Raw genomic sequence first — 26,981 nt, 5'->3', positions numbered from 1 at the left:
ATATAAAATCCAGTGTCGCAATATCCAATCGCATCTCTGGAAACGATTTAGTTTTCACAGATTCGGTTTAAGGAGAACATTAGTTTTGCATACTGTTGATCAGTGAAAATAAAATAAAAAAAGCATATTGGCAGTGCTTTTTAATTCATATTTGCAGTTCATGCTTTTCAAGCCTTGAGTAAATATAATTGTAAAAAAACAAATAAATTAAAACAAGTTTAATATTCTGGTAGAGACTGTATCTAATATTTCTTTTCTACAGTAAGGCACTCTCTGTCCTACATAGATTTGTGTTTTTGGGACTCTTTATCACCAGTTGTGGTTTGGACAAATAACATGAAATTGCTTTTTTGGACAAATAGACTACATATTTGTTTGTAAATAAGAAGAGTATCTCAGAGAAGTGCTAAACCACTAGATCAGACCCTAGAGATTTAGCAATGCAGAGAAAACCTTTTGCATTACAGCTTTTACACAAAGGGTGTTCTCCATAAAGGAATGCAGCTAATGTTGTTAGCTAAAAATAAATTCTGGTAAATAATACAGGTAAGTTGGGAAATGCTTGTTAGACTTACAATAAGGCCAGATATCATCAGACAGGAAATAGGATGTGTCACTTTTAGTGACCAGCGAGCCTAGCAGCTCTCACTTTATAAGCACAGCCATCTGCTTCACTATATAAGTGGGGTATATGAATATGGAGCTGTATTCCTGTTGGCTGAATGTTCTTTTCACTTATTGACACTTGTAGCTGCATTGCTTGCATGTCAGTAACATATCTCATTGTCTACAGTGCATGTTCTTACTGGATTGAGCTGGGAGCGGAGCACCTTTTTATAATGTCACTGCTACATAAGATGAGTCTTTGTTATTCTTGCTGTGCTGGGATCAGTAATGTATGACCTGTGTTTCGTCCCCAGGCCACCATGCTGCAGGCCATTGAGAGATATATGAAACAAGCCATTGTGGATAAAGTTCCAAGTGTGTCCAGCTCTGCGTTGGTCTCCTCATTAGTAAGTAGGAAGAATACGGTCTACCTCAATATGTCTGATCAATGCTTTTTGTATCTTGGAAACTAGAGCTTAGAATGTACTGGAATAAAAAGTTATTCTTGGTATTAATTTATTTGCTTGCTATATAAGCCAATATACCAATAAGCTACCTAATGCCCTTAAGCTCAAGGAGAGGGACATATACACACCCGCCATGGTCCGATCTTTATCTTTCATTACTCTTTCCCTGTTTTTCCAACGGGTTCTCTAACAGAGACAAGACAGCTTATTTACTATTTTGTCATATATTATATTATATGTACCTGGTATACACTGTGTTCTAGAACATTTTATTTTAACAGCAGAATTAGAAATTCAGTGTTTCGCCTTTCACCATAGTGTGGTGTTTTGGCTTGGGACCAGCTCCAGAGCTCATACCAGAAATGCAACAGTTTTTTTTTTTTTTAGTTTTCTTTCAAATTGCACCTGACCCTTAAAGGAACAATAAACCCATAAAAACACATTGCAAATATGGACAGCATTAATAAAAACATTAGAATGCCTCATAGGCATTATTTTCAATATTACCATTCATGTGTAGATATTTTAAATGATAAATTCTATTCTTTACACTCCCTCCGTGTGACTTTTTATACAAAGCCAACCACAGAGGTTTATACAGGTAGCCCTCGGGAGCATGCACCGTCATCTTTTATTCTACAGATTCTGCGCAATTTGACATCATTGCTCTGTACACATGCGATCCACATGCACAGCGTTAGTCACGTGACGATACAGTCCTGAGCACACCAGCAGAAAGAGTAATATTTCCATTGTACATGCAATCGAGAGTGCACATTTACTAATTAATTATGCATACAGCTCATTTAAATATGAACTATTATTGGCACTTGCTGCGGGCTCATTACAGGGAGTTAGGTAAGGGGCTGTCTAGCTGAAGAAAACAGACGATTGATGCCCTTTACAAGATAAGCAATATCTAGCTAAGGATTTAACTTCGGAACAATTTAATAGAGAAAAATTGTTATTTACACTAGCTTTAATGTAGTCCCTAAATATGATTGTACTGAATTTCATGACCCTTTAATCCTAATTTTTCCATAATATGGTGAGTTGGATAGTGAATCTTCACCATCACAGCCCAACATGTATAAAAATAACAAGATATAAAACTGTATCATCACAAGCAAAAAAAACCCTGAGTGGATTGTTCAATAATATTAATAATACAGATATAGACAAGCATTTTATAATGTATAGGTAAATGCATGTGAGGATTTTTATTGAGAATGAGACCATTGTTTTTTCAGCATATGATAAAAATAAGCTACGATGTGGTGAAACGCTGGATCAATGAGGCTCAAGAAGCAGCGTCTAATGACAACGTCATGGTACAGGTATGTTACAGAATTCATTCATTGTTGTGGTGACAGTCCCATATAAAATCCAGTGTCGCAATATCCAATCACATCTCTGGAAACAATTTATTTTTCACAGATTCAGTTTAAGAACACAGTAATGATTAGTTTTGCTTACTGATGGCCAGTGGGAAACAAAACACATCATAAATATAAATCTTTAAAATGAATTACTAGTGCTTTTTTAATTTATATTTGCAGTTCATGCTTTTTCAAGTCTTAAATAAATATAATTGTAAAAAAACAAACGTGTTTTGATAGAGGAGGTTATTTAGTTTGCAATATGTTTAACCTGTATGACCTCACATGGTAATACTCCTTCATGGCTCACACAAAAAGATATGGGCAGATTAGCCAATCACAATTATATCCATAAAAAATAATTGTTTCAAAAGCATTTAAAACTGGGTTAACATTCTGAAATCTATGGCATGCACTCCAGCCTTTCTGGAGCAGTAGATGAAACAATAATTCTCATATATAAATTAACAGACAAAATAAATAAAGTATATTGTAAAGGTTTTTTTTTACTCTGTATAATTAAAGGGACAGTCAACACCAGTTTTTTTGTTGTTTAAAAAAACAGATAATCCCTTTATTACCCATTCCCCAGTTTTTCATAACCAACACAGTTATATTGATATACTTTTTACCTCTGTGATTACCTTGTATTTAAGCATCTTCTGACAGCCCCATGATCACATTACTTTTTATTTATTATCTATTGACTTGCACTTTAGCCAATTAGTGCAGTGTCTGCCATAAGGCACAGGCGTGATCACAATGTTATTTATATGGCTCACATGAACTAGCTCTCCCCTGTTGTGAAAAGCCAATAAAAAAGCATGTGATAAGAGGCGGCCTTCAAGTGCTTAGAAATTATCATATGAGCCTTCCTAGGTTTAGCTTTCAACTAAGAATACAAAAGAACAAAGCAAAATTGGTGATAAAAGTAAATTGGAAAGTTATTTGTTAAGGGAAAAACTTCACTAAAGATGACTATTTTCTCTTTCTTCTACCAGTATCACGCACTTGGTCTTCTCTACTATCTTCGAAAAAATGACCGTCTTGCAGTTTCTAAGATGCTGAACAAGTTCACTAAATCTGGATTAAAGTCTCCTTTTGCTTACTGCATGTTAATCCGCATTGCAAGTCGGCTGCTGGATGAATCTGAAGAGGGGTGAGTTGGAATAATGTTCTTCTTTTAGGTCTTTCAAAGGGACCCCCAACAATATTTATGTATTTATAAAATATTTTACCAGGAAGGATACATTGAGATTTCTCTCGTTTTCAAGTATGTCCTGGGTCCACAAAACATTGCATTGATACAATAGGGTACAATAAAATACAAAAACAATATTAATACATAATATATGCAATATTTAACATAGAACAGGTAATAAATATATAATCAACCATAACTGGTGCATTCTGTTTTGAGATATGTAGAGAGGGATCTCTTAAAGTATATTAGGCTTGGGGAAGGTTTGAAAGTGTGTGGGAGGTCATTCCATAACTGTGGCGCTCTGTAGGAAAAGGAGGATCGAACTGCTTTCTTTTTGTATGGAGGCAAGCTAAATAATGTACTGCTACTGGATCAGAGGTTATGGGAATTGGGAACAGCTGGGGAGAGCTCAGGTAGGTTGGGAGCTTCCCAGAAAAGCTCTTAAACACAATGCTGGAAAGATGGAGGGTGCGTCTGGATTCCAGCGACAGCCAGTTTAGTTCTTTTAGCATGTCACAATGGTGGGTCCTTTAGTTACATTGTAGCACAAAGCGGCAGAATGAGTTATACAATATATTAAGTTTATTAAGGTGAGTTTGCGGTGCAGGTGCGTATACTACATCCCCATAATCCATGATTGGCATCAGCATTTGCTGTACAATCTTTTCCTTTACTGTAGGGCTTAGGCAGTATTTGATTCTGTACAATAATATCAATTTATGGAATTTCTTTTTACAGCTGAATACATTACTGAGCTATTACTGTAGAAGCACGTGTTACTTTAATACATTCTGGTACCATTAAACCATTCAGCCTCTTAATAAGAGCTTTAACTGTGGTACTACCACTGAGTTAAAGGGATACTAAACCCAATTTTTTTTTTTTTGTGGTTCTGATAGAGTATGTAATTTTAAGCAACTTTCTAATTTAGTTCTATTATCAATTTGTCTTCGTTCTCTTACTATCTTTATTTGAAAAAAAACAGGAATGAAAGCTTAGGAGCCAACCCATTTTTGGTCCAGCACCTTGGATAGTGCTGATTGGTGGCTACATTTAGCCCAGTTGCTGAACCAAAAATGGGCCAGATCCTAAGCTTTCATTCCTACTTTTTAAAAACAAAAAGATACCAAATTAACAAAGAAAAAATTGATAATAGGAGTAAATAAGAAAAATGTTTAAAATTGCATTCTCTATTCAAATCATAAAAGAGAAAATTTGGGTTTAGTATCCCTTTAATTACCTGCCTTGGGTTTAGAGCTAATTTCATCAATATAAACGGTTATTGTGGCTTCAAAAATAAAGAGCAACAGTAACTAATTTTTGGGTTGTAGGAAATTCACAACTATCAGCCAATAAGTATTAGCAGTAAGTAACTATCATCCAGCAAGCATTAATAGGAACTGCACAACTGATAGTTTCCTTGTAAATTGTATCAACTTTTGCTTAACTTTTTTTTTTTTTTTTTTTTAAAGCAATTTTTTTTATTTGTCTATTGTATGGATGAGACATTTTTTTAATACAGTGTACATTTAAATTTACACATCAGGAGGAAATAAGTGTGCTCTCTGGTTCTTGTCTGCAGTAAAATCTATTTTTCCTAATTTAGGCTTAAGGCAAATTTCCAGACTGCTACAGCTTCATGGTAACCACCAGATGATGAATTTTAGAACAGTGTTTCTATAAAAAATAGTTGTATACTAATTTCTGTAAGACCTCATGTCTTTGTCTGTCAACTGAACTAAGCACTGAAAACGCACAGCACTTTACCGGAAATCCATAGTACAGTTTACCAAAATAAATACAGCTGATTTAATGAAGAATTTGTTTATGGCATTATTCAGGAGCATATGCAACTGAAACAAAAGCAGATATAAAAATAAAGAATAGCACTATAGTGGCAGTAAAAGGTCTTCCTCTTTCCTACAGGCACAAGAGTCCCCTGTTTGATTTCATTGAGAGCTGCCTTCGTAACAAACATGAAATGGTTATTTATGAAGCTGCATCTGCCATTATACACCTTCCCAACTGTACAGCAAGGGAGCTGGCCCCTGCAGTGTCAGGTACGTGACCGAGGGCCTGATGATCTCCGGCATTGAGAGAAATCTCAACAAATCTTTGGGGACTTTTTCGGAGCATTATTTTGCAATGTAGGGATGCCACATCAGCCATGTTTTCCTGGACACATGAGTTATACATAATGCAGGGTGTGCAGGTAGGAACATGAATTTCAACCCCGGACAGCTCACAAATGGCAAAACTGAACAGCACTATTTATATTCTTTTCCGCACACCCTGCAGCATGTATAACTCATAAGTATCCAGGAAAACATGGCCGAGGTGGCAACCCTATATGTAGGTGTCTCTCCTTCATATCCAGATCTCCGCATAGAAAAACAACTCTTATAAAAAAAAATCACCTTTTTAAATGTCTTTGAGGGACCTTGCGGTACTGACGAGACGTATTAGATCATCTCGCCAGAGCAGAGAGGTTTAGATCATCAGTACCCAAGTGATGGTGGAGTAGCAAGTTTAATTACATCCTCCCTTTATTGTTTTGTGGTGCATACGTCTTTTTAAAAAAAATCTCTATTTTTACAAGTTTGATTTAAATTAACTTCCTATTTCTAGTTCACCAGAAAGGCCAGTGAAAATTCACTGCAGTAGAATTTACAAAGCATACATTTCTTTTAATATATCATTTGATTTCTACATAAACCTTATCCTTTTTTCTTGAAAGGGTTGAAAATTGTTCCGAAGACAAACTTAGCAAGATTATCTCCTTCCATAATGCAAAAGAAATTATATTGTAGCGTTTTAAACAATTGTTCTGAATGGTGCAAGTCTTGTTAAATTAGGAATGTACAGTAGCGCTTTTCAGATTTGATTAGGAATATTTTAGTAATATGCTTCTATTTGCAAAGATTCCTCTATATGTCATTGTAGCTTTAGTGATATTTACTGTGCATCCTGTACAGCGTGCGACTGTAGTTTGTGCACGTGCATTTGCCAATTAGCCATCCATTGTCTGTGATTTCTTGCTATGTGTTTATTGCTTGGGCTTGCAGGATGCGATATTGGGTGATGTGCCTGCATGTGACCAGAGGCCGTATGCTTTATAGGTCATTTCATAGTAAAGCTGCAATAACTTTTAATGGGACATAAAACCCTATTTCTTTCTAATGACAAGGTGAGTTCACGGATCATCTAATTACTATTGGGAATATCACTCCTGCCCAGCAGGAGGCGGCAAAGAGCACCACAGCAAAGCTGTTAAATATCACCTCCCTTCCCTCCAACCCCAGTCATTCTCTTTGCCTACGTTAAAGCAAGAAAGTGGTAAAGTTTAGGTGTTAGAAGATTCTTCAAGCAAGATTTTATTATTTTTTAGCAGTGCAAGATTGTACTGCTTTGTCCTAGGGTGTAGCCGTAGTCCATATCAGTCTCTTCAGTAGAGCAGTGGTGGCTTTCAAGCAATGGGAACTTGTGGGGTACAATCCTCACTGCGCCTCCCATGTATTTAATGCTGCCCTATTCGTGCAAACCTGAGTAAGATTACTCAGTCTTTGTTTTTATCCATAGGTCCATGTGAGGGAACTGACCTTCTCAAACCTAGTGAGCTGCCGTGCTGCCTGGCAGAAGTCTAAAGTCTAACTTTATTTTTTCTGGGACACATTGCAGAAAATAAAAGGATGGCACTTTACATTATAATTGTGGGACAAGAGACATTCACCTATTGGTTGGGGGGATCATTTTATTGGCAGCAATAGCATGCACTGCGGACGAGGAGAGATGGCTCAGAGGTGGCGTTTTGATTATTACTTTACTCCCTGCGGCTTTGGTAATACGTTTAGCCGATCGTGAGGTTAACGTTATAACGCCCACGATGGGCGGGTTAGCTGAAGTGGCATTTTCTGTTGCTCGCCTTTTTCCCCTTCACTTCCTGGGGTTACGGAGTGGAGCTATAGCTGCGTCACAGACATTAGCTGAATAACGGTTACCGGTCTTCACTTTCAGAAAGAATAGCAGTTGAGTCCGGATTTTCTAGCAGGATAATCACTCCATTTTCAGTCAGGCAGATAAACACCTCAGCAAAGCTAAGCTGAGGTGTAGAGGTTGTCCAGAGTGTTTTTTGCGCTTCTTTATACTTTTATTGCAGAAAAATAAAGCAGTTTTGTTTTAAAATTTAAAGGAACAGTAACATTTTTTTTTTGTGGGGTATTTTCTAAATAAAATATCAGTTTGTTTATTTATCCTGTTTATTAGTGAATAAAGATGGACCAAGAGGCTAGATGTTATATGTACTTTATGTTTTAATGCCAATGTGGAACCACCAATCGACTTTTTTTTCCTGAGCCAACATTTCCTAAGGCGGATGCTGTTCTGGAGTCTTCTGACAATGTTCAAGATATGCCGCAGCTTTCTCCTCAAGCGTCCCAAAACTTACCGTCCATACAGCCAGTGCCCTGCGCTTCCTCTATTACTCCACCTGGAGTTACCTTGCAAGACATCACTTCCCTAATGTCCTCAGCGGTATCTGATGAGTTGTCTGCTTTTCCCATGCTGCAGGAAAAGCGCAAGAGGAAATGTAAACAATCAGTGAGTAAGGTTGCTGACACAGTAGTGGCTATTCCGAATGTCCCTTCCCAGAAATCTGAGGAGGAGGATACTTCGGTAGCATCTGAGGGTGAAATCTCAGACTGACAGTGTAATTCCTTTGGCTGATACTGAAGTTGTTTCTTTCAGGTTTAAGCTTGAACACCTCTGTTTGTTACTTAACCTCTTAAGGACATATGACGGAGTTTTTCCGTCATAAAACAATTGAGCAAACTGAAAGCTGTGTCCTTAAAGGGTTAAGGAGGTTTTAGCTACCCTGGACGACTCCGACACTACTGTCGTAGTCAATCCTAAGAAGTCTAGTAAACTTAACAAGTATTTTGATATACCTTCCATGGTGGAGTTTTTTCCTGTACCAGATTGAGCTACAGAGATTATTGCTAGGGAATGGGAGAGACTGGGTATCCCTTTTTTTCCATCCCCTATATTTAAGAAGATGTTTCCTATAGCAGACTCTATCAAGGAGTCTTGGCAGACGGTACCCAAGGTGGAAGGAGCAATTTCCATGCTAGCTAAGAGGACCACTATTCCCATAGAAGATAGTTGTTCCTTTAAGGATCCTATGGACAAGAAATTAGAGGGGTTACTCAAGAAAATGTATGTACACCATTGTTTACAATGGCAACCTGTGGTGTGTATTGCTACCGTCACTAGTGTGGCTGCATACTCTTTTGATGCGATGTCTGATTTTATTCAGACAGACATTCCCCTCGAAGAAATACAGGATAGAATTAAGGCCCTTAAGTTGGCCAATTCTTTTATTGCGGATGCCTCCCTACAGGTTATTAAACTAGGCGCAAATATTTCTGGTTTTGCCGTATTGGCTCGCAGAGCCTTATGGTTGAAATCCTGGTCTACGGATGTGTCATCTAAGTCTAAGCTTTTGGCGATCCCTTACAAGGGAAAGACCTTGTTTGGGCCGGGTCTGGCTGAGATCATTTCCAACATTACGGGAGGAAAAGGTCATTTCCTCCCTCAGGATAAAAAAAATAAGCAGAAGGGACGTCAGAGTAATTTTCGTTCCTTTCGAAACTTCAAGTGCAAGCCTTCCTCTCCCTCTACAAAACAAGAATAGTCCAAGCCTTCCTGGAGGTCCAATCAGTCGTGGAACAAGGGAAAGCAAGCTAAGAAGCCTGCCAATAACTCAGTCAGTATGAAGGGTCTGCCCCCGATCCAGGACCAGATCTTGTGGGGGGCAGACTATCTTTCTTCGCTCAGGCCTGGGTTTGGGATGTTCAGGATCCCTGGGCGGTGGACATCGTGTCCCAGGGATACAAGCTAGAGTTCAAAACTGTTCCTCCCAGGGGCAGGTTTCTTCTCTCAAGATTATCTGTAGACCAGATAAAAAGTGAGGCGTTCTTACACTGTGTTCAAGATCTTTCCGACCTGGGAGTGATAGTTCCTGTTCCAATGCAGGATCAGGGTCTGGGATTTTACTCCAATCTGTTTGTGGTTTCCAAAAAAGAGGGAACGTTCAGACCAATTTTAGATCTCAAAGTCTAAACAAATTCCTCAGAGTACCGTCCTTCAAGATGGAAACTATTCGTTCCATTCTTCCCTTGGTTCAAGAGGGTCAATTTATGACAACTGTAGATTTAAAGGATGCGTACCTGCATGTTCCCATCCACAGGGACCATTACAAGTTTCTGAGGTTTGCATTTCTAGACAAACACTTCCAGTTTGTGGCTCTTCCATTCAGTCTTGCCACAGCTCCCATAATTTTCTCAAAGGTTCTGGGATCCCTGTTGGCGGTGCTCTTATTGTGGGGCATTGCAGTGGCGCCTTATCTGGACGACATTCTGGTTCAGACGCCATCCTTTTAGCAAGCAATATCCCACACGGAAATGTTGTTATCCTTCCTGCGATCTCACGGATGGAGGGTGAATTTGGAAAAGAGTTCCTTAGTTCCAACTACAAGGGTAGTTTTCTTGGGAACTATAATAGAATCCTTATCAATGAAAATTTTTCTGACAGAAGTCAGGAAATCAAAGATTTTTTATTCCTGTCTAGCGCTTCAGTCCACTCCTCGGCCATCAGTGGCTCAATGCATGAAGGTAATCGGTCTGATGGTAGCAGCCATGGACATCATCCCGTTTGCCCATTTCCACCTCAGGCCTCTGCAGTTGTGCATGCTCAGGCAGTGGAACGGAGATTATGCGGATCTGTCTCCACGAGTACATCTGGAGCAGGAGACAAGGGATTCTCTTCTTTGGTGGTTGTCTCAGGAACATCCTCTCCCAGGGAACCTGCTTCCGCAGACCCACCTGGGGGATTGTGACAACGGACACCAGCCTACTGGGATGGGGAGCAGTCTGGGGCTCTCTAAAGGCTCAGGGGACATGGACTTGGTCGGAGTCTTTTTTACCCATAAACATTCTGGAGCTGAGAGCAATCTTCAATGCTCTTCTGGTCTGGCCACAGTTAGCTTCGGCCCGGTCTATCAGGTTCCAGTCGGACAACATAACTTCAGTGGCTTACATCAATCATCAGGGGGGAACTCGGAGTTCCTTGGCCATGGCAGAGGTAGCCAAGATAATTCAGTGGGTGAAGTGCCACAACTGTTGCCTGTCAGCGATCCACATCCCAGGAGTGGACAACTGGGAGGTGGATTTTCTGAGCAGACAGACCTTTCACCCGGGGGAGTGAGAACTCCATCCTGAAGTGTTTTCCAGCTTGATTCTCAAATGGAGACAGCCGGAGATGGATCTCATGGCATCTCGGCAGAATGCCAAGCTTCCGAAGTACGGGTTGAGGTCAAGGGATCCTTAGGCGGTACTGATAGACCCTTTGGCGGTACCTTGGAATTTCAGTCTTGCATACCTATTTCCCCCGTTCGCTCTCCTCCCTCGAGTCATTGCTCGAATCAAACAGGAGAGAGTGTCTGTGATCCTCATAGCACCGGCATGGCCTCGCAGGATCTGGTATGCAGACCTGGTGGAGATGTCATCTCGTCCACCTTGGAGACTTCCATTGAGAAAGGACCTTCTACTTCAGGGGCCCTTCCTTCATCCAAATCTAGTTTCTCTGAAACTGACTGCTTGGAGATTGAGCGCTTAATTTTATCTAAGCGTGGATTTTCAGAGTCAGTCATTGAGACCATGATTCAGGCGCATAAGCCTGTGACTAGAAAGATTTACCATAAGATATGGCTTAAATATCTGCATTGGTGTGAATCCAAAGGCTACTCTTGAAGTAGAGTCCGGATTCCTAGAATTTTGTCTTTTCTCCAAGAGGGCTTGGAGAAGGGTTTATAAGAAAGCTTCCTAAAGGGTCAAATATCTGCCTTGTCTATTTTGTTACATAAACGTCTGGTGGATGTACCAGATGTGCAATCGTTCTGTCAGGCCTTGGTTAGAATCAGGCCTGTGTTTAAGCCGGTTACTCCTCCCTGGAGTCTTAATCTAGTTCTTAAGGTTCTTCAACAGGCTGCGTTTGAGCCTATGCATTCCTTAGATATTAAGTTATTATCTTGGAAGGTTTTGTTTCTGGTTGCTATTTCATCTGCTCGTAGAGTTTCAGAACTCTCGGCATTACAGTATGAGCCTCCTTACCTTATTTTTCATTCGGATAAGGTAGTTTTGTGTACCAAGTCAGGGTTTCTCCCTAAAGTGGTTTCAGATCGGAACATTAATCAGAAAAATGTTGTTCCTTCCTTATGTCCTAACCCTTCTTCTCAGAAGGAACGTCTGCTGCACAATCTGGATGTGGTGCGTGCATTGAAATTCTATTTACAGGCGACTAAGGAGTTTCGTCTGTCTTCTGCTCTGTTTGTAGTTTTCTCTGGAAAACGTAAGGGGCAGAAAGCTACGGCTACTTCTCTTTCTTTGTGGCTGAAGAGTATCATTTGCTTGGCTTATGAAACTGCTGGACAGCAGCCTCCTGAGAGAGTTACGGCTCATTCTATGAGGGCTGTTTCCTCTTTCTGGGCATTCAAAAATGAAACTTCTGTGGAACAGATTTGCAAGGCTGCAACTTGGTCCTCTCTTCACACTTTTTCTAAATTCTATCAATTTGACACTTTTGCCACGGCTGAGGATTCTTTTGGGAGAAAGGTTCTTCAAGCAGTGGTGCCTTCCGTTTAGGTTCCCTGTCTTGTCCCTCCCTTATCATCTGTGTCCTCTAGCTTGGGTATTGATTCCCAATAGTAATTAGATGATCCGTGGACTCACTATGTCATTAGAAAGAAAACAAAATTTATACTTACCTGATAAATGTATTTCTTGACACGATGAGTCCACGGAAGTCCAGGGAAGGGAGGTGATATTTAACAGCTTTGCTGTGATGCTCTTTGCCGCCTCCTGCTGGGCAGGAGTGAAATTCCCAATAGTAATTAGATGATCCGTGGACTCACTGTGTCAAGAAAGAAAGAAATTTATCAGGTTAGCACAAATTTTGTTTTTTTCTTTCATGATTCATATAGAACATTCAATTTTAAATAACTTTCCAATGTACTTCTATTATCAAGTTATCTGTGTTTTCTTTGTATCCTTTGTTGAAAAGCAGAAAGGTAAGCTCAAGAGTGTACACTATATGGCAGCAGTTTTGCAAGAATGTTATACATTAACAAGAGCACTAGATGGCAGCACTATTTCCTGTCATGTAGAGCTCCAGACGTGCATGCTACCTATCTAGATATCTCTTCAACAAAGAATAGCATGAGATATTTGATAATTTAAGTCAATTGGAAACTTTCTATATATCTGAATCATGAAAGAATAATTTTGGGTTTCATGTCCATTTAAAGAAGTAATCTTTAAAGTAGAAGCGTGTTGCATAAATGTCTTTAATTTAATTTGGAATACAATGCTGTGCATTTCAAATTTGTCTATTTTTAAGCACTTTTATTCTTGTTTTGTAAATAGTGTGAAAATAACTATTGCAACAAACACAACACATAAATACATAAACATAATAATAGCCGTGAAAAAAAGGATCTTGCTTTTTTTGTCCTCTAGGGAGCGTGAGACAATGGACAAAACCATGAGGTGTTTGATGTCCCTTTAATGCCATGACTGGGTTGATTGGCAGTAAGTTGCAGCAGCACAAAGTTACTTAAAGGGAGTGTTCAATAATATTTTTTTCTAATGAAATGTCAGAAAAGATTAGTGAAATTTTTCCAAAGTGTAGAGCTCTTTTAATCATATATTAATGTATATTTATCTAAATATATATTCTTTAGGCTTCTTGGCCGGACTGTCCTTGGAGTTTGCTAATGTGTGGTGCTTTGTTTTTCAGTCCTGCAGCTTTTCTGTAGCTCTCCAAAACCTGCCCTGAGATATGCTGCAGTCCGAACCTTAAACAAGGTATCTTTATTTTTTAAAACATTTTTTTTTGTAAATAATACATTTGTATTAACAACTCTTTTTTTTTATATTTAGACTCATATATTTCAGTTTAGGTGCGTCAAATACCCCTTTAAATCACAGAATGTTCAAATATATTATGGGGAGTAAAATGTTTACAGTAATTGAGACTTACACGGCCGCTCCAAGCCCCCTGGCAATTCTCCCCCCCTCAGTTACCTGATGATGATGTTACCCGCCGATAATTAGTTCTCACAGGCAGGGTGCTAGCCGCAAAAGCAGAGAACTGAACTGCAGCATTCCAGTCCAAAATAAAAGTATCGGCTGCACATCAGTGGTTAATGTAAAAACAAAAGTCTTAGTGTAGCACATTGAAAATAATATAGCGAGGCATGGTGCAGTCTGACGCGTTTTGTGCCCCCTAGTGGTGCTTAATCATAGACCTAGTCTAATTATGTATGACTGTTGAAATGGTCTAATTCTATTGGCAAGAAGGTAACAAACAATTGTGACGGCCTGTAACTTTACTATTTAAAGCCTGGCCATGTGATCATCTCTATTGAGTAATACAATGCTAAGTAGCAGATTGGTCTGTTGGTTGTTAACCACCTGCCAGTCGCCTCCATGTTGTCTTTTTGCTAGAGCAGAAATTATCTTAGTTTGCAATGCTCTCACAGGCATTTGATTTTGAGGTTAACCAGCTTTACTTCAAAAGTGATAGCAAACATGGATATCTTTTATACCCTCTGACGTAATGTGTTAAATAGCTCTATATATGTAGTGATTTGTGTCATTTAGATATTAATTCTTTATAAATTTGTATTTCCTTTAGGTTAGCAATAAAAAAAACATATTAGGTGTGCTATACAAAATATATCTAGTCAGTGAAAAGGGGGGGGGATTAAAAATTCTTATTACTTCTACTGTAAATAATGTAATATTCTTATTGTATTATCTCAGGATTGCATTTATGTGCCTCTCTGTTTGTTACCGTGCAAATGTCTTTTTGTGATTTGTTACTGCTTTTTGTCAATCAGGTGGCGATGAAACACCCGTCAGCTGTTACAGCCTGTAACCTTGATCTAGAGAACCTGATCACTGATTCCAACCGCAGTATCGCTACCCTGGCAATTACCACGTTACTGAAAACCGGCAGTGAGAGCAGCGTGGACCGACTTATGAAACAGATATCTACCTTTGTGTCTGAGATCTCTGATGAATTTAAGGTATAAGAAACCATCTTGGCCTAAAAAAAGTATGTTAACAAAATAAAGATTTAAAGTCACCCATTTCATTTAGTTTTCCAGTTTCAAACCTCTAAATGTTTTGATAATTGATTTATCACAAATGGCGCTATGGAAACTGAAAAAATGTAATGTAAGAGTCTCTGCTATGTTCCATAATCTACTTCATTTTTCGGTTGTGGTACATTCCAGGTGACAATTACTGGCGCAGTTGCCTGTATTGTATCTGGTTTATAAAGAATTGAAATGCTAGTGCTAAAATAATTACTTACAGTCCTTGAAAGCAGCAGACAATTATTTATATAAATTATGTTTTATAAATGTTGGATCCATTGTATAAATACTCTGACTCTAAAACTGTATAGGACTATTCTTTATATTATTAGTTAGCCAGATATTTTCATTTGGACCTACAAGTTCTGAAGTAATTTGTGAATTACATGCTGACTATCCACAGAGTAGAACGTAAACATTTTTAACAACGGATTATGTGAAACTGGACATAAAGTAATGACATTATGAGTTGTTAATATTGGATATTTTGCTAATAATGGTATACCCATAGTATTAAGGAAAGTATATACAGACAGATTTTTTACTCTTTAGTTCCATGTTTAAACTTAAAGTGAAGGTAAACTTTGCACCATGCGATTAGTGGCAATGAAAATACTTAGAAAATGAGAGGTACTTTCATTCATCAATTTCATTATTTTCATATATTTACCTAGTTATAAGCCTCAGCCCGTTATTTTTTTTTTCTGGTCCGGTCACGTTCTTTAAACATCCAATAGTCAGTCTGGCCGTTAGGCGGCCGTCATTTTACGTCACACCATTGCAGGACGTTCTGCGCATGCGTTGGCCTTTTTTTAACTTCCTACCCGGGCTCGCTCCTGTTTAGCGCATACTCAATCACGCTAAAGACCTCAATATATTAACTCCGTAAAGCAAGTATCTGCGTCATAAAATAAAAAGGATGGTATTATTGTTTTAAAAATGCATATTAGAATATAAGTCGCACTTACCGATATTTAAGTGATATTTAAGCAGGCGCAAATCTATTGTACGGGGAATGGTGCGCATGCGCAATTGTTCCGGCTATCGGGAATGCACATTTGAAGTACGTACAGAGCGGGTGGGACCGCTCTGTACTTAATATAGAGAATAATCAGGAAATCCATGGAGGGCGGAGCTAAGAACGGCCGGGACAGTAAATATAAAGTGTTTTCAGAACAATAATATATATACAAATATAAAAAAAAAAAGTAGCGATCATAGTATGTATTAGATGAGGAATACAGGCTACAAAAACGCTAAACTTTACCTTCACTTTAAGTTGCTGAAATTACAAGGAACGATAAACCTTAGAACAGAAATGGATATATTGTTGTGATGAGGTGTAAATGAGAACAGTATGTTCATTCATGAAACGCTAACCAATAGGATGTAGTAATACACTGTTGATGTAGTACTACTATCTCAATGGTGACGGCTTGTCATTGTGAGTGAACACGGGCGGAATAAGATCCGTGAAAGGGATGGACAACGGAGGAGTATTTGTATGACCGTAATAACATCAGGTTTACATTTGATTATACAAACTGATTTTAGGTGCATCATATGGATGTGGAACATAAGTAGGTACTTGTGTTTGAAATATAAGTTAACATATTTGACGGATTGATTTATTGCAATAGTGCAATATGTTTGTACGAGATAATATCCTTATTGTTTAGTGTATGGTTACGTGGGTTTGGCTCCTGTTTTTCAACACAAGGGGAAGGACCTTTACACAGTTTTAATCTGAATTATTTGTTTGGAGTAAAAAGTTATTGATAAAGGCTTATTGTACAAGCCAAAACATCAACCAAAATCAGGTGTATGTAACACACAGTTTTTATTAAAGAATGTGGATATTTTTTATAAGACCTTCATTGAATTGACCACCCGTGCAGTTACTAGTGAAAGCAAGGAGTGGATGGTACTAGTAACATCGCTATTATAAATATATAGGCAAGTATCCCGGCTTGCTTTCCCCCAGAAATACTCTGCATACATTGTTACCAATGAGGATTCTGGGTAAGATATGCAAAGTAGATATATAATATATCATGCTTTTTACTTCTGGACAGCTGTTTCAAGCTTATTAGCTTACATCAGCAGAATATAGGTTTGATTTGCTGCTAAGAGAAGCTCATTTCCATGGCAAAATATATATTTACTTAGTGTTCTTCACAGAATATTTCTTTCTAATGACATGGTGAGTCCACGCATCATCATCAATTACTGTTGGGAATATCACTCCTGGCCAGCAGGAGGAGGCAAAGAGCACCACAGCAAAGCTGTTAAATATCACTCCCCTAACCACAATCCCCCAGTCATTCTCTTTGCCTGTAGTGCACGGACGGGGTGAAGTTTAGGTGTCTGAGAAGTTTTCTTCAAAATTTTATTTTATTTTTTAGCAGAGTAAGCTTACTCTGTTACTTTCTGGGGTCTAGCCTAGTCCACATCAGTCTCTTCAGTAGGGCAGTGGAGGCTTTTGAGCACTTGAGAACTTGTGAGGTACAATCCTCACTTAGTTTTCTCAAGAATCTGCTGCCCTAACTAGAAAACCTGAGTAGGTTTACTCAGTTTCTCTCTCTTCACAGGTCCATGTGAGGTGCTGCGCCCTCTCAAACCAGGTGAGCTGTCCTGCTGCCCGACAGCACTTTCAGGTAAGTGCCATTTTAATTTTCTTTTGCAAGGAGATTGCTGGCACTTGTTACAGCTAAAAGCTGTCTTATTTAATATGGGACTTTATTAAACCTTCATGCTTGGGGTTTCTTTTAGGCAATTTGGGCATTGAGACTGTGAGGTGATTTATGGTGGCTCAGTGTGTTATAGTAGTTTTTATACTTTAACTTTTGGTCATGGAGATTACTGTTGTTAGCTGTTTTCTTCGGCAGTTAGGGCTCTGTAACCGCTCTGTATTTGAAAAGGGGATTGTTTCTTCTGTGAGGGAAGTCACTCTGTGAGCTGCAGGAAAGGTAGGCACCTCAGTAAAGCTACTGAGGAGGTGTATAGGTAGCCTGTTTGGTTTGTTGCGCTAACGCACATTTATATTTAAAGACACAGTACACTTATTTTTTATTTTCAAATAAAGAATTTTTACACTTTATCTTTATTACATAAGATCAAGAGGCTTTTCAAACCAATATCCCAGGCGAAGTTGCTGCTTGTCAGTTATGTTTTGATGCTCAGGTGGAACCCCCAGTTCCTTTTTTGTTCCTCATGCATTGAGAGAATTTTAAGTTATAGAGATAAAATATTTGACCATGAGCCACCATTAGCCCAGGCAAATGCTGTTCAGGTGTCTCCTGTTGCAGATATGCCGCAGCTTTCTCCTCAAGCGTGCCAACTTTTTCAGTCTCCACATACAGTGCCCTGTGTTTCCTCTTGCAATCCTGGAGGATTTTCTCTACAAGACATTGCTTCCTAGGTATCCCTTGCGGTATCTGAGGCCTTGTCAGCTTTCCCCATGTTGCAGGGAAGGCATAAAAAGGAAATTTAAGGAAACAGGTTTCTGATCAAGTTCTGGCTATTCAGAGTGTCCCTTCCCATAAGCCTGAGGAAGAAGACATGTCAGTATCATCTGAGGGGGAAATCTCAGACAGTGTAATTCCTTCTTCTGATGCTGAAGTGGTATCCTTCAGATTTAAGCTAGAACACCTTCGCTTATTACTTGAGGAGGTTTTGGCTACTTTGGACGACTGCGACACAGCTATCGTAGTCAATCCTAAAAAGTCTAGTAAATTGAACAAATACTTTAATGTTCCCTCTGCGGTCAAAGTTTTTTCCAGTTCCTGACCGTGCTGTGGTGATTATTGCTCGAGAATGGGAAAGACCTGGTATTCCCTTTTCTCCATCTCCTATTTTTAAGAAGATGTTTCCTATAGCGGATTCTATTAAGGAGTCGTAAGAGACGGTTCCTAAGGTAGAAGGAGCGATCTCCACTTTAGCCAAGAGGACTGCTATTCCCATAGAGGATAGTTGTTCTTTTAAATATCCAATGGATAAAAAATTGGAGGCTTTACTAAAAAAGATGTATGTCCACCAGGGTCTACAATGGCAACCTGCGGTGTGTATCGCCACTGTTACCAGCGCTGCGGCTTACTGGTTTGATGCATTGTCTGAATCTCAGGAAAGGGGTCTGGGATTTTACTTGAATCTGTTTGTAGTTCCCAAAAAGGAGGGAACTTTTCGACCAATCCTAGATCTAAAATGTTTAAACAAGTTTCTCAGAGTGCCATCCTTCAAGATGGAGACTATACGCTCCATTCTTCCCTTGGTACAAGAGGGTCAGCTCCTGACAACCATAGACCTAAAGGATGCATACCTTCATGTTCCCATTCACAGGGACCATCACAAGTTTCTGATATTCGCCTTTTTGGACAATCATTTCCAGTTTGTGGCCCTTCCATTCGGCCTTGCCACAGCTCCCAGAATTTTTTCAAAGTTTCTGGGGGCTCTTTTAGCTGTGCTTCGATCTCGGTGCATTGCAGTGGCACCTTATCTGTACGTCATTCTGGTTCAGACAAGCAGAATCTCATACGGAGATCTTGTTGTCTTTTCTTCGATCCCACAGATGGAAGGTGAATCGGGAAAAAAGTTCTCTGGTTCCAGCTACAAGGGTCTTATTTTTGGGGACCATAATAGACTCCCTGTTGTTGAAGATTTTTCTGACGGAGGTCAGAAAAAGAAATATTTTCGAATCTTGTTTTGCCCTTCAGTCCTATTCACGGCCATCAGTGGCTCAATGTATGGAGGTAATCGGTCTGATGGTGGCTTCCATGGACATCATTCCGTTTGCTCGGTTCAGTCTCAGACCTCTGCAGTTATGCATGCTCAGACAATGGAACAGGGACTATACGGACCTGTCTCCGCGTGTAGATCTAGATCCGGCGTCAATAGACTCTCTTCCGTGGTGGCTTTCTCTGGATCATCTCTCCCAGGGTACTTGCTTCCGCAGACCCTCCTGAGTGATTGTGACCACGGATGCTAGCCTTCTAGGTTGAGGAGCAGTATGGGGCTCGTTGAAGGCACAGGGCTTATGGACCTGCCCATAAACATCTTGGAGCTGAGAGCAATCTTCAATGCTCTTCTGGCCTGGCCTCAGTTAGCCTTAGCCCGGTTTATCAGATTCCAGTGGGACAACATAACCTCGGTGGCCTACATCAACCACCAGGGGGGAGTTCCTTGGCCATGACAGAGGTGGCCCGAATTATTCAGTGTGCGGAGACCCACAACTGCTGTCTTTCTGCTATCCACATCCCAGGAGTGGACAATTGGGAAGCAGAATTTCTGAGCAGACAGACTTTTCTTCCTGGGGAGTGGGAACTTCATTCAGATGTGTTTTCCAGCTTGACCCTCAAGTGGGGGCAGCTGGAGTTGGATCTCATGGCTTCTCGTCAGAATGCCAAACTTCCAAGATACGGCTCGAGGTCAAGAGATCCGCAGGCATTTCTGATCTTTGCTCTGGCAGTTCCTTGGAACTTCAGTCTAGCATACCTGTTTCCTCCGTTAGCTCTCTTTCCAAGAGTCATTGCTCGAATCAAGCAGGAGAGGGCGTCTGTAATTCTCATAGCCCCGGCGTGGCCTCGCAGGATTTGGTATCCAGACCTAGTGGAAATGTCATCCTTTCCACCTTGGAGACTGCCTCTGAGGAAAGACCTTCTACTTCAGGGTCCCTTCCTTCATCCAAATCTCTTTTCTCTGAAGATGACTGCTTGGAGATTGAACGCTTCGTTTTATCTAAGCGTGGATTTTCAGAGTCGGTCATTGAGACCTTGATTCAGGCTCGTAAGCCTATGACTCGCAGGATTTACCATAAGATCTGGCGTAAATACTTGTATTGGTGTGTCCAAAGGATACACTTGGAGTAGAGTAAGGATTCCTAGGATTTTGTCCTTTCTCCAGGATGGTCTGGAGAAGGGTATGTCGGCAAGTACTCTAAAGGGTCAGATTTCGGCATTGTCTATTTTGTTACATAAGCGCTTGGTGGATGTGCCAGACGTGCAATCGTTTTGTCAGGCCTTGATTAGAATTTGGCCTGTGTTTAAACCTGTTACTCCTCCATGGAGTCTTAACCTTGTTCTTAAAGTTTTACAACAGGCTCCGTTTGAGCCTATGCATACTTTAGATATTAAGATGTTATCTTGGAAAGTTTTGTTTCTTGTAGCTATTTCCTCTGCTCGGAGAGTTTCTGAAATCTCTGCTTTACAGTGTGATTCCCCTTATCTTATATTTCACTCTGATAAGGTGGTACTGTGTACTAAGTTTGGTTTCCTACCCAAGGTTGTTTCGGTCAAGAATATTAATCAGGAAATCGTTGTACCTTCTTTGTGTCCTAACCCTTCTCTCAGAACGCTTGTTACATCATCTGGATGTAGTGCGAGCACTAAAATTTTATTTGCAGGCAACTAAGGACTTACCTCAGTCTTCTGCATTGTTTGTTTGCTTTTCTGGGAAACGCAAGAGTCAGAAAGCTACGGCTACTTCACTTTCCCTTTTGGAAGAGCGTTATTCGCTTGGCATATGAGACAGCAACCTCCTGAGAAAATCACAGCTCATTCCACAAGGGCTCTTCTTCCTGGGCCTTCAAAAATGAAGCTTCTGTGGAATAGATTTGCAAGGCTGCAACTTGGTCAACTTTGCACCCTTTTTCCAAATTCTATAAATTCGATACGTTTGCCTCAGCTGAGGCTTCTTTTGGGATAAAGGTTCTTCAAGCAGTGGTGCCTTCTGTTTAGGTTTCTGTCTTGTCCCTCCCTTATCATCTGTATCCTCTGGCTTGGGTATTGGTTCCCAACAGTAATTGATGATAAACCATGGACTCACCGTGTCATTAGAAAGAAAACCACATTTATGCTTACCTAATAAATGTATTTATTTCTTGACACGGTGAGTCCACGGCCCACCCTGTATTCAGTCAGTTTCTTTTTATTTAAACCTCAGGCACCTCTGTGCCTTGTTTTACTTCCTTATCTCCTTTCCCTTTGGTTGAATGACTGGGGGATTGCGGGTAGGGGAGTGATATTTAACAGCTTTGCTGTGGTGCTCTTTGCCTCCTCCTGCTGGCCAGGAGTGATATTCCCAACAGTAATTGATGATTGGACTCACTGTGTCAAGAAAGAAATACATTTATCAGGTAAGCATACATTTCGTTAAATTTGCTAGCTGGGTGGCATTTTGAAGTAGCCGGATTGTATGAAGTAGCCGAGTGGGAACAGTGTAATAATTTCTTATATCATTTTCAGATATCCAAAGCACAAATTAATTGCATAATTTAAAATAAATGTATTTAATGATAATTTGTGCAATAAAAATTAAACATTTAAATAAAGGCTGCTTTTAGCTTAATAATGACTAACATTTTAGCCGGGTGGTAAGAAAAATCAGCTGGGTGGTGCACCTGCTAAAATGGTCCTGTGGAGAACACTGATTTAAGTTATGGTGGCGATAAGTGTGAGATTAAAATCTCCATTTCAGAGCCATAGAATTATTATATAGACATCTAGGAAAGTATCCCCACTTGCTTTCCCCTAGAAGTACTCTGTATACATCACCTATGCAACCTATAACTTAACATCACTTGAATTATTTCTACGTCCCTCTCTTGCCTCCGAGCCTTCACGTGCAGCTCCTGTCCTCTGGAACTTTATATCCCCACTCCACCAAACTGTCTTCAACCTTGTATAGCTTCAGACATAGACATTCTTTGAAAAACACACCTATTTAGAGAGGCTTACAATCTGTCTATTAACTGTTTTTCATGCTTACTTAAAAAATAGCTTAAACTGCAACTACAGTCCATATGATAAGCTACCCCAAACATTATGTGCAGGGCCCCCCTCCTCCTGTACTAGTATAGGTTCATCTGTTATGTACTTGTATGTTCCAACAAATCTTTGTCATTGTATGCTACAGAATTATGGGTCACTATACAAATAAATAGAATAGGACAAATAATAATCATGTTCTTGTTTGCTCGCAGAGACGTATAATCTAGGAACTTGGCACTCAGTGACGTTTCCTTTTTGTTTGCAGGTGGTGGTTGTGCAAGCTATCAGCGCCTTGTGTCAGAAGTACCCGCGAAAGCACACTGTGATGATGACGTTTCTCTCCAACATGCTTAGGGATGATGTAAGCTCCCTATTTAGCTTTCTGTAAAAGCTTGTTTTTCTCTGTCTCTCACCTGTTGCCTTACATCACTTACCCCATATAACACCTGTCCTGCTCTAAGGACCGTGACATAAACTTCAGTACAAATTTCCAGCGGTAGATTAGTGCTCATAGGGCTGGTAAACACATTGTAAAAATCTAACAGTAAATCTTTATTTCTATATGAATCTACATTGTGCGCTGTCATTTATCAAGATGCAAACTGATAGACATGCAAAGGGAATTTGCAAGAAGATTCTATCTTTGTTGTAGATAAGAGAGGAGATAAAGGTGCAAGAGGCAGTGTAGGGTCAGATAATGGCAGCTTAGCACATCATTATTGCACCTTGTCCTAATGGTTGCATTATTATTTTTTATTATTTTTATTATACTTTATTTATGAAGCACCAACATATTCTGCAGCGCTGTCCATGTGTACAATTCATGTAAATAAAACAATATCAAACGTGTAAGAGACAAGACAAAATTTTACAAACACATACAGGAGGAATTGAGGGCCCTATTCCCATGGGAACTTACAATCTAGAAGGGTAGGAGGTTAAGAAACAGGAGGTGAGGACTGCAAGATTGAGAAAGATGTTAATGCAGAGTTAGATGAGGGAAATGTTGTTAGGTAAGTGAAATTCATTTATTATTGAGTTGTGTGGTAGGCTTCTCTGAACAAAAAAGTCTTCAGGAAGCATTTAAAGGAAGAAAGATTAGGGCAAAGCCTGACAGCACAGGCATAAAAAGGCATAAAAGTTTCCTTTATCATATATTTGTTTTTTTGGCATCACTTCATGTAGAGCATACCTCTGTATGTCAGTGTTGCAGAACCACGGCCCTTCCTTAGAAATACAGATTGCCAGTTCCATGAAGTGTGCGAGAACACGTGGTGTTCTGATCACCTTCCTAAGTAACAGTCTGATAAATGTATCCCCTGCAGAAAATAGTTTCTTTTGTTGCATCCTCAGCTAAATTCTTATTTGTATTTCTTGTTTGCTTTTATTGTCCTGGAAGTGGTTACTGAGCTTTACATTCTCTGCAGGGCGGGTTTGATTACAAACGTGCTATTGTGGACTGTATTATAAGCATCATAGAGGAGAACCCAGAAAGCAAGGAATCCGGCCTTGCTCACTTGTGCGAGTTTATTGAGGATTGTGAGCACACTGTGCTGGCTACAAAGATACTGCACCTTCTGGGACGAGAAGGACCACGGACACCCACTCCCTCCAAGTATATCCGTTTCATTTTCAACAGGGTGGTACTGGAGAACGAAGCAGTCAGGGCAGGTAAGAATAAAGGCTAAACTAACTGGTATACTATTGGCTAAGAATTAGAGCCAATGGGAGTGCCATCTGTGCTAAAGCAAGGGTAAGCCCAGCCTGGTGGCAGTTCTGAAAGCTGGAGTTGCCCTCCCACCTCACCACCAATATTTCTTTCATGTAATTGGCAAGAGTCCATGAGCTAGTGACGTATGGGATATACAATCCTACCAGGAGGGGCAAAGTTTACCAAACCTCAAAATGCCTATAAATACACCCCTCACCACACCCACAATTCAGTTTTACAAACTTTGCCTCCTATGGAGGTGGTGAGGTAAGTTTGTGCTTGATTTTCTTCTGTGCAATGGTTTTCCTTGCGGGAGATCTATTTCATAGGTTCTCTGTTATCGGTCGTAGAAATTCATCTCCTGCCTCCCTTATTCAGATCGACGATATACTCTCATATTCCATTACCTCTACTGATAACCGTTTCAGTACTGGTTTGGCTATCTGCTATATGTGGATGGGTGTCTTTCGGTAAGTATGCTTTCATTACTTAAGACACTCTCAGCTATGGTTTTGCACTTTATGCATTAATATAAAGTTCTAAATATATGTATTGTACTTATATTTGCCATGAGTCAGGTTTATGTATATTTCTCCAACATAGGTGTGTCCGGTCCACGGCGTCATCCTTACTTGTGGGATATTCTCCTCCCCAACAGGAAATGGCAAAGAGCCCAGCAAAGCTGGTCACATGATCCCTCCTAGGCTCCGCCTACCCCAGTCATTCTCTTTGCCGTTGTACAGGCAACATCTCCACGGAGATGGCTTAGAGTTTTTTAGTGTTTAACTGTAGTTTTTATTATTCAATCAAGAGTTTGTTATTTTAAAATAGTGCTGGTATGTACTATTTACTCAGAAACAGAAAAGAGATGAAGATTTCTGTTTGTATGAGGAAAATGATTTTAGCACCGTAACTAAAATCCATGGCTGTTCCACACAGGACTGTTGAGAGCAATTAACTTCAGTTGGGGGAACAGTGTGCAGTCTCTTACTGCTTGAGGTATGACACATTCTAACAAGACGATGTAATGCTGGAAGCTGTCATTTTCCCTATGGGATCCGGTAAGCCATGTTTATTAAGATAGTAAATAAGGCTTCACAAGGGCTTATTAAGACTGTAGACTTTTTCTGGGCTAAATCGATTCATTATTAACACATATTTAGCCTTGAGGAATCATTTATTCTGGGTATTTTGATATGATTATATCGGCAGGCACTGTTTTTGACACCTTATTCTTTAGGGGCTTTCCCTAATCATAGTCAGAGCCTCATTTTCGCGCCGGTATGGCGCACTTGTTTTTGAGGACAGCATGGCATGCAGCTGCATGTGTGTGGAGCTCTGATACATAGAAAAGTCTTTCTGAAGGCATCATTTGGTATCGTATTCCCCTTTGGGCTTGGTTGGGTCTCAGCAAAGCAGATTCCAGGGACTGTAAAGGGGTTAAATATAAAAACGGCTCCGGTTCCGTTATTTTAAGGGTTAAAGCTTCCAAATTTGGTGTGCAATACTTTTAAGGCTTTAAGACACTGTGGTGAAATTTTGGTGAATTTTGAACAATTCCTTCATACTTTTTCGCAATTGCAGTAATAAAGTGTGTTTAGTTTAAAATTTAAAGTGACAGTAACGGTTTTATTTTAAAACGTTTTTTGTGCTTTGTTATCAAGTTTATGCCTGTTTATCATGTCTGAACTACCAGATAGATTGTGTTCTGACTGTGGGGAAACCAAGGTTCCTTCTCATTTAACTATATGTATTTTATGTCATAAAAATTTTTAGTAAAAATGATGCCCAAGATGATTCCTCAAGTGAGGGGAGTAAGCATGGTACTGCATCATCCCCTCCTTCGTCTACACCAGTCTTGCCCATACAGGAGGCCCCTAGTACATCTAGTGCGCCAATACTCCTTACTATGCAACATTTAACGGCTGTAATGGATAATTCTATCAAAAACATTTTAGCCAATATGCCCACTTATCAGTGAAAGCGCGACTGCTCTGTTTTAGAAAATTCTGTAGAGCATGAGAACGCTGATGATATGGTTTCTGAAGGGCCCCTACACCAGTCTGAGGGGGCCAGGGAGGTTTTGTCTGAGGGAGAAATTTCAGATTCAGGAAACATTTCTCAACAAGCTGAACCTGATGTGATTACTTTTAAATTTAAGTTGGAACATCTCCGCGCTCTGCTTAAGGAGGTGTTATCCAATTTGGATGATTGTGATTATCTGGTCATTCCAGAACCACTATGTAAAATGGAAAAGTTCTTAGAGGCCCCGGGGCCCCCCGAAGCTTTTCCTATATCCAAGCGGGTGGCGTACATTGTTAGTAAAGAATGGGACAGGCCCGGTATACCTTTAGTACCTCCCCCCATATTTATAAAATTGTTTTCCTATAGTCGACCCCAGAAAGGACTGATGGCAGACAGTCCCCAAGGTCGAGGGGGCGGTTTCTACTCTACACAAGCGCGCCACTATACCCATAGAAGATAGTTGTGCTTTCCAAGATCCTATGGATAAAAAATTAGAAGGTCTGCTAAAGATGTTTGTTCAGCAAGGTTCCCTTCTACAACCAATTGCATGCATTGTCCCTGTCACTGCAGCCGCGTGTTTCTAGTTTGATGAGCTAGGAAAGGCGATTATT

The 26,981-nt window shown here is 39.9% G+C and overlaps 1 protein-coding gene across 1 annotated transcript in view; it reads left to right on the top strand.

Annotated features, from left to right (window-relative positions):
* COPG2 (COPI coat complex subunit gamma 2) overlaps window positions 1-26,981 on the top strand; it is a 205,231-nt gene that overhangs the window by 77,380 nt on the left and 100,870 nt on the right. Inside the window, exons 7-14 of the mRNA XM_053716386.1 lie at window positions 921-1,013; window positions 2,324-2,410; window positions 3,454-3,611; window positions 5,583-5,716; window positions 13,506-13,573; window positions 14,611-14,799; window positions 22,900-22,995; window positions 24,062-24,305. Coding sequence (XP_053572361.1) covers window positions 921-1,013; window positions 2,324-2,410; window positions 3,454-3,611; window positions 5,583-5,716; window positions 13,506-13,573; window positions 14,611-14,799; window positions 22,900-22,995; window positions 24,062-24,305 — 1,069 coding nt within the window. The remainder of the gene's footprint in view (window positions 1-920; window positions 1,014-2,323; window positions 2,411-3,453; window positions 3,612-5,582; window positions 5,717-13,505; window positions 13,574-14,610; window positions 14,800-22,899; window positions 22,996-24,061; window positions 24,306-26,981) is intronic.

The sequence above is a fragment of the Bombina bombina genome, chromosome 6 (genome assembly GCF_027579735.1).
Source record: "Bombina bombina isolate aBomBom1 chromosome 6, aBomBom1.pri, whole genome shotgun sequence".
In the NCBI taxonomy this organism is placed as follows: Eukaryota; Metazoa; Chordata; class Amphibia; order Anura; family Bombinatoridae; genus Bombina; species Bombina bombina.
Note: the sequence above shows the minus strand (reverse complement) of the source record. Positions and strands in the feature narration are given on the sequence as shown.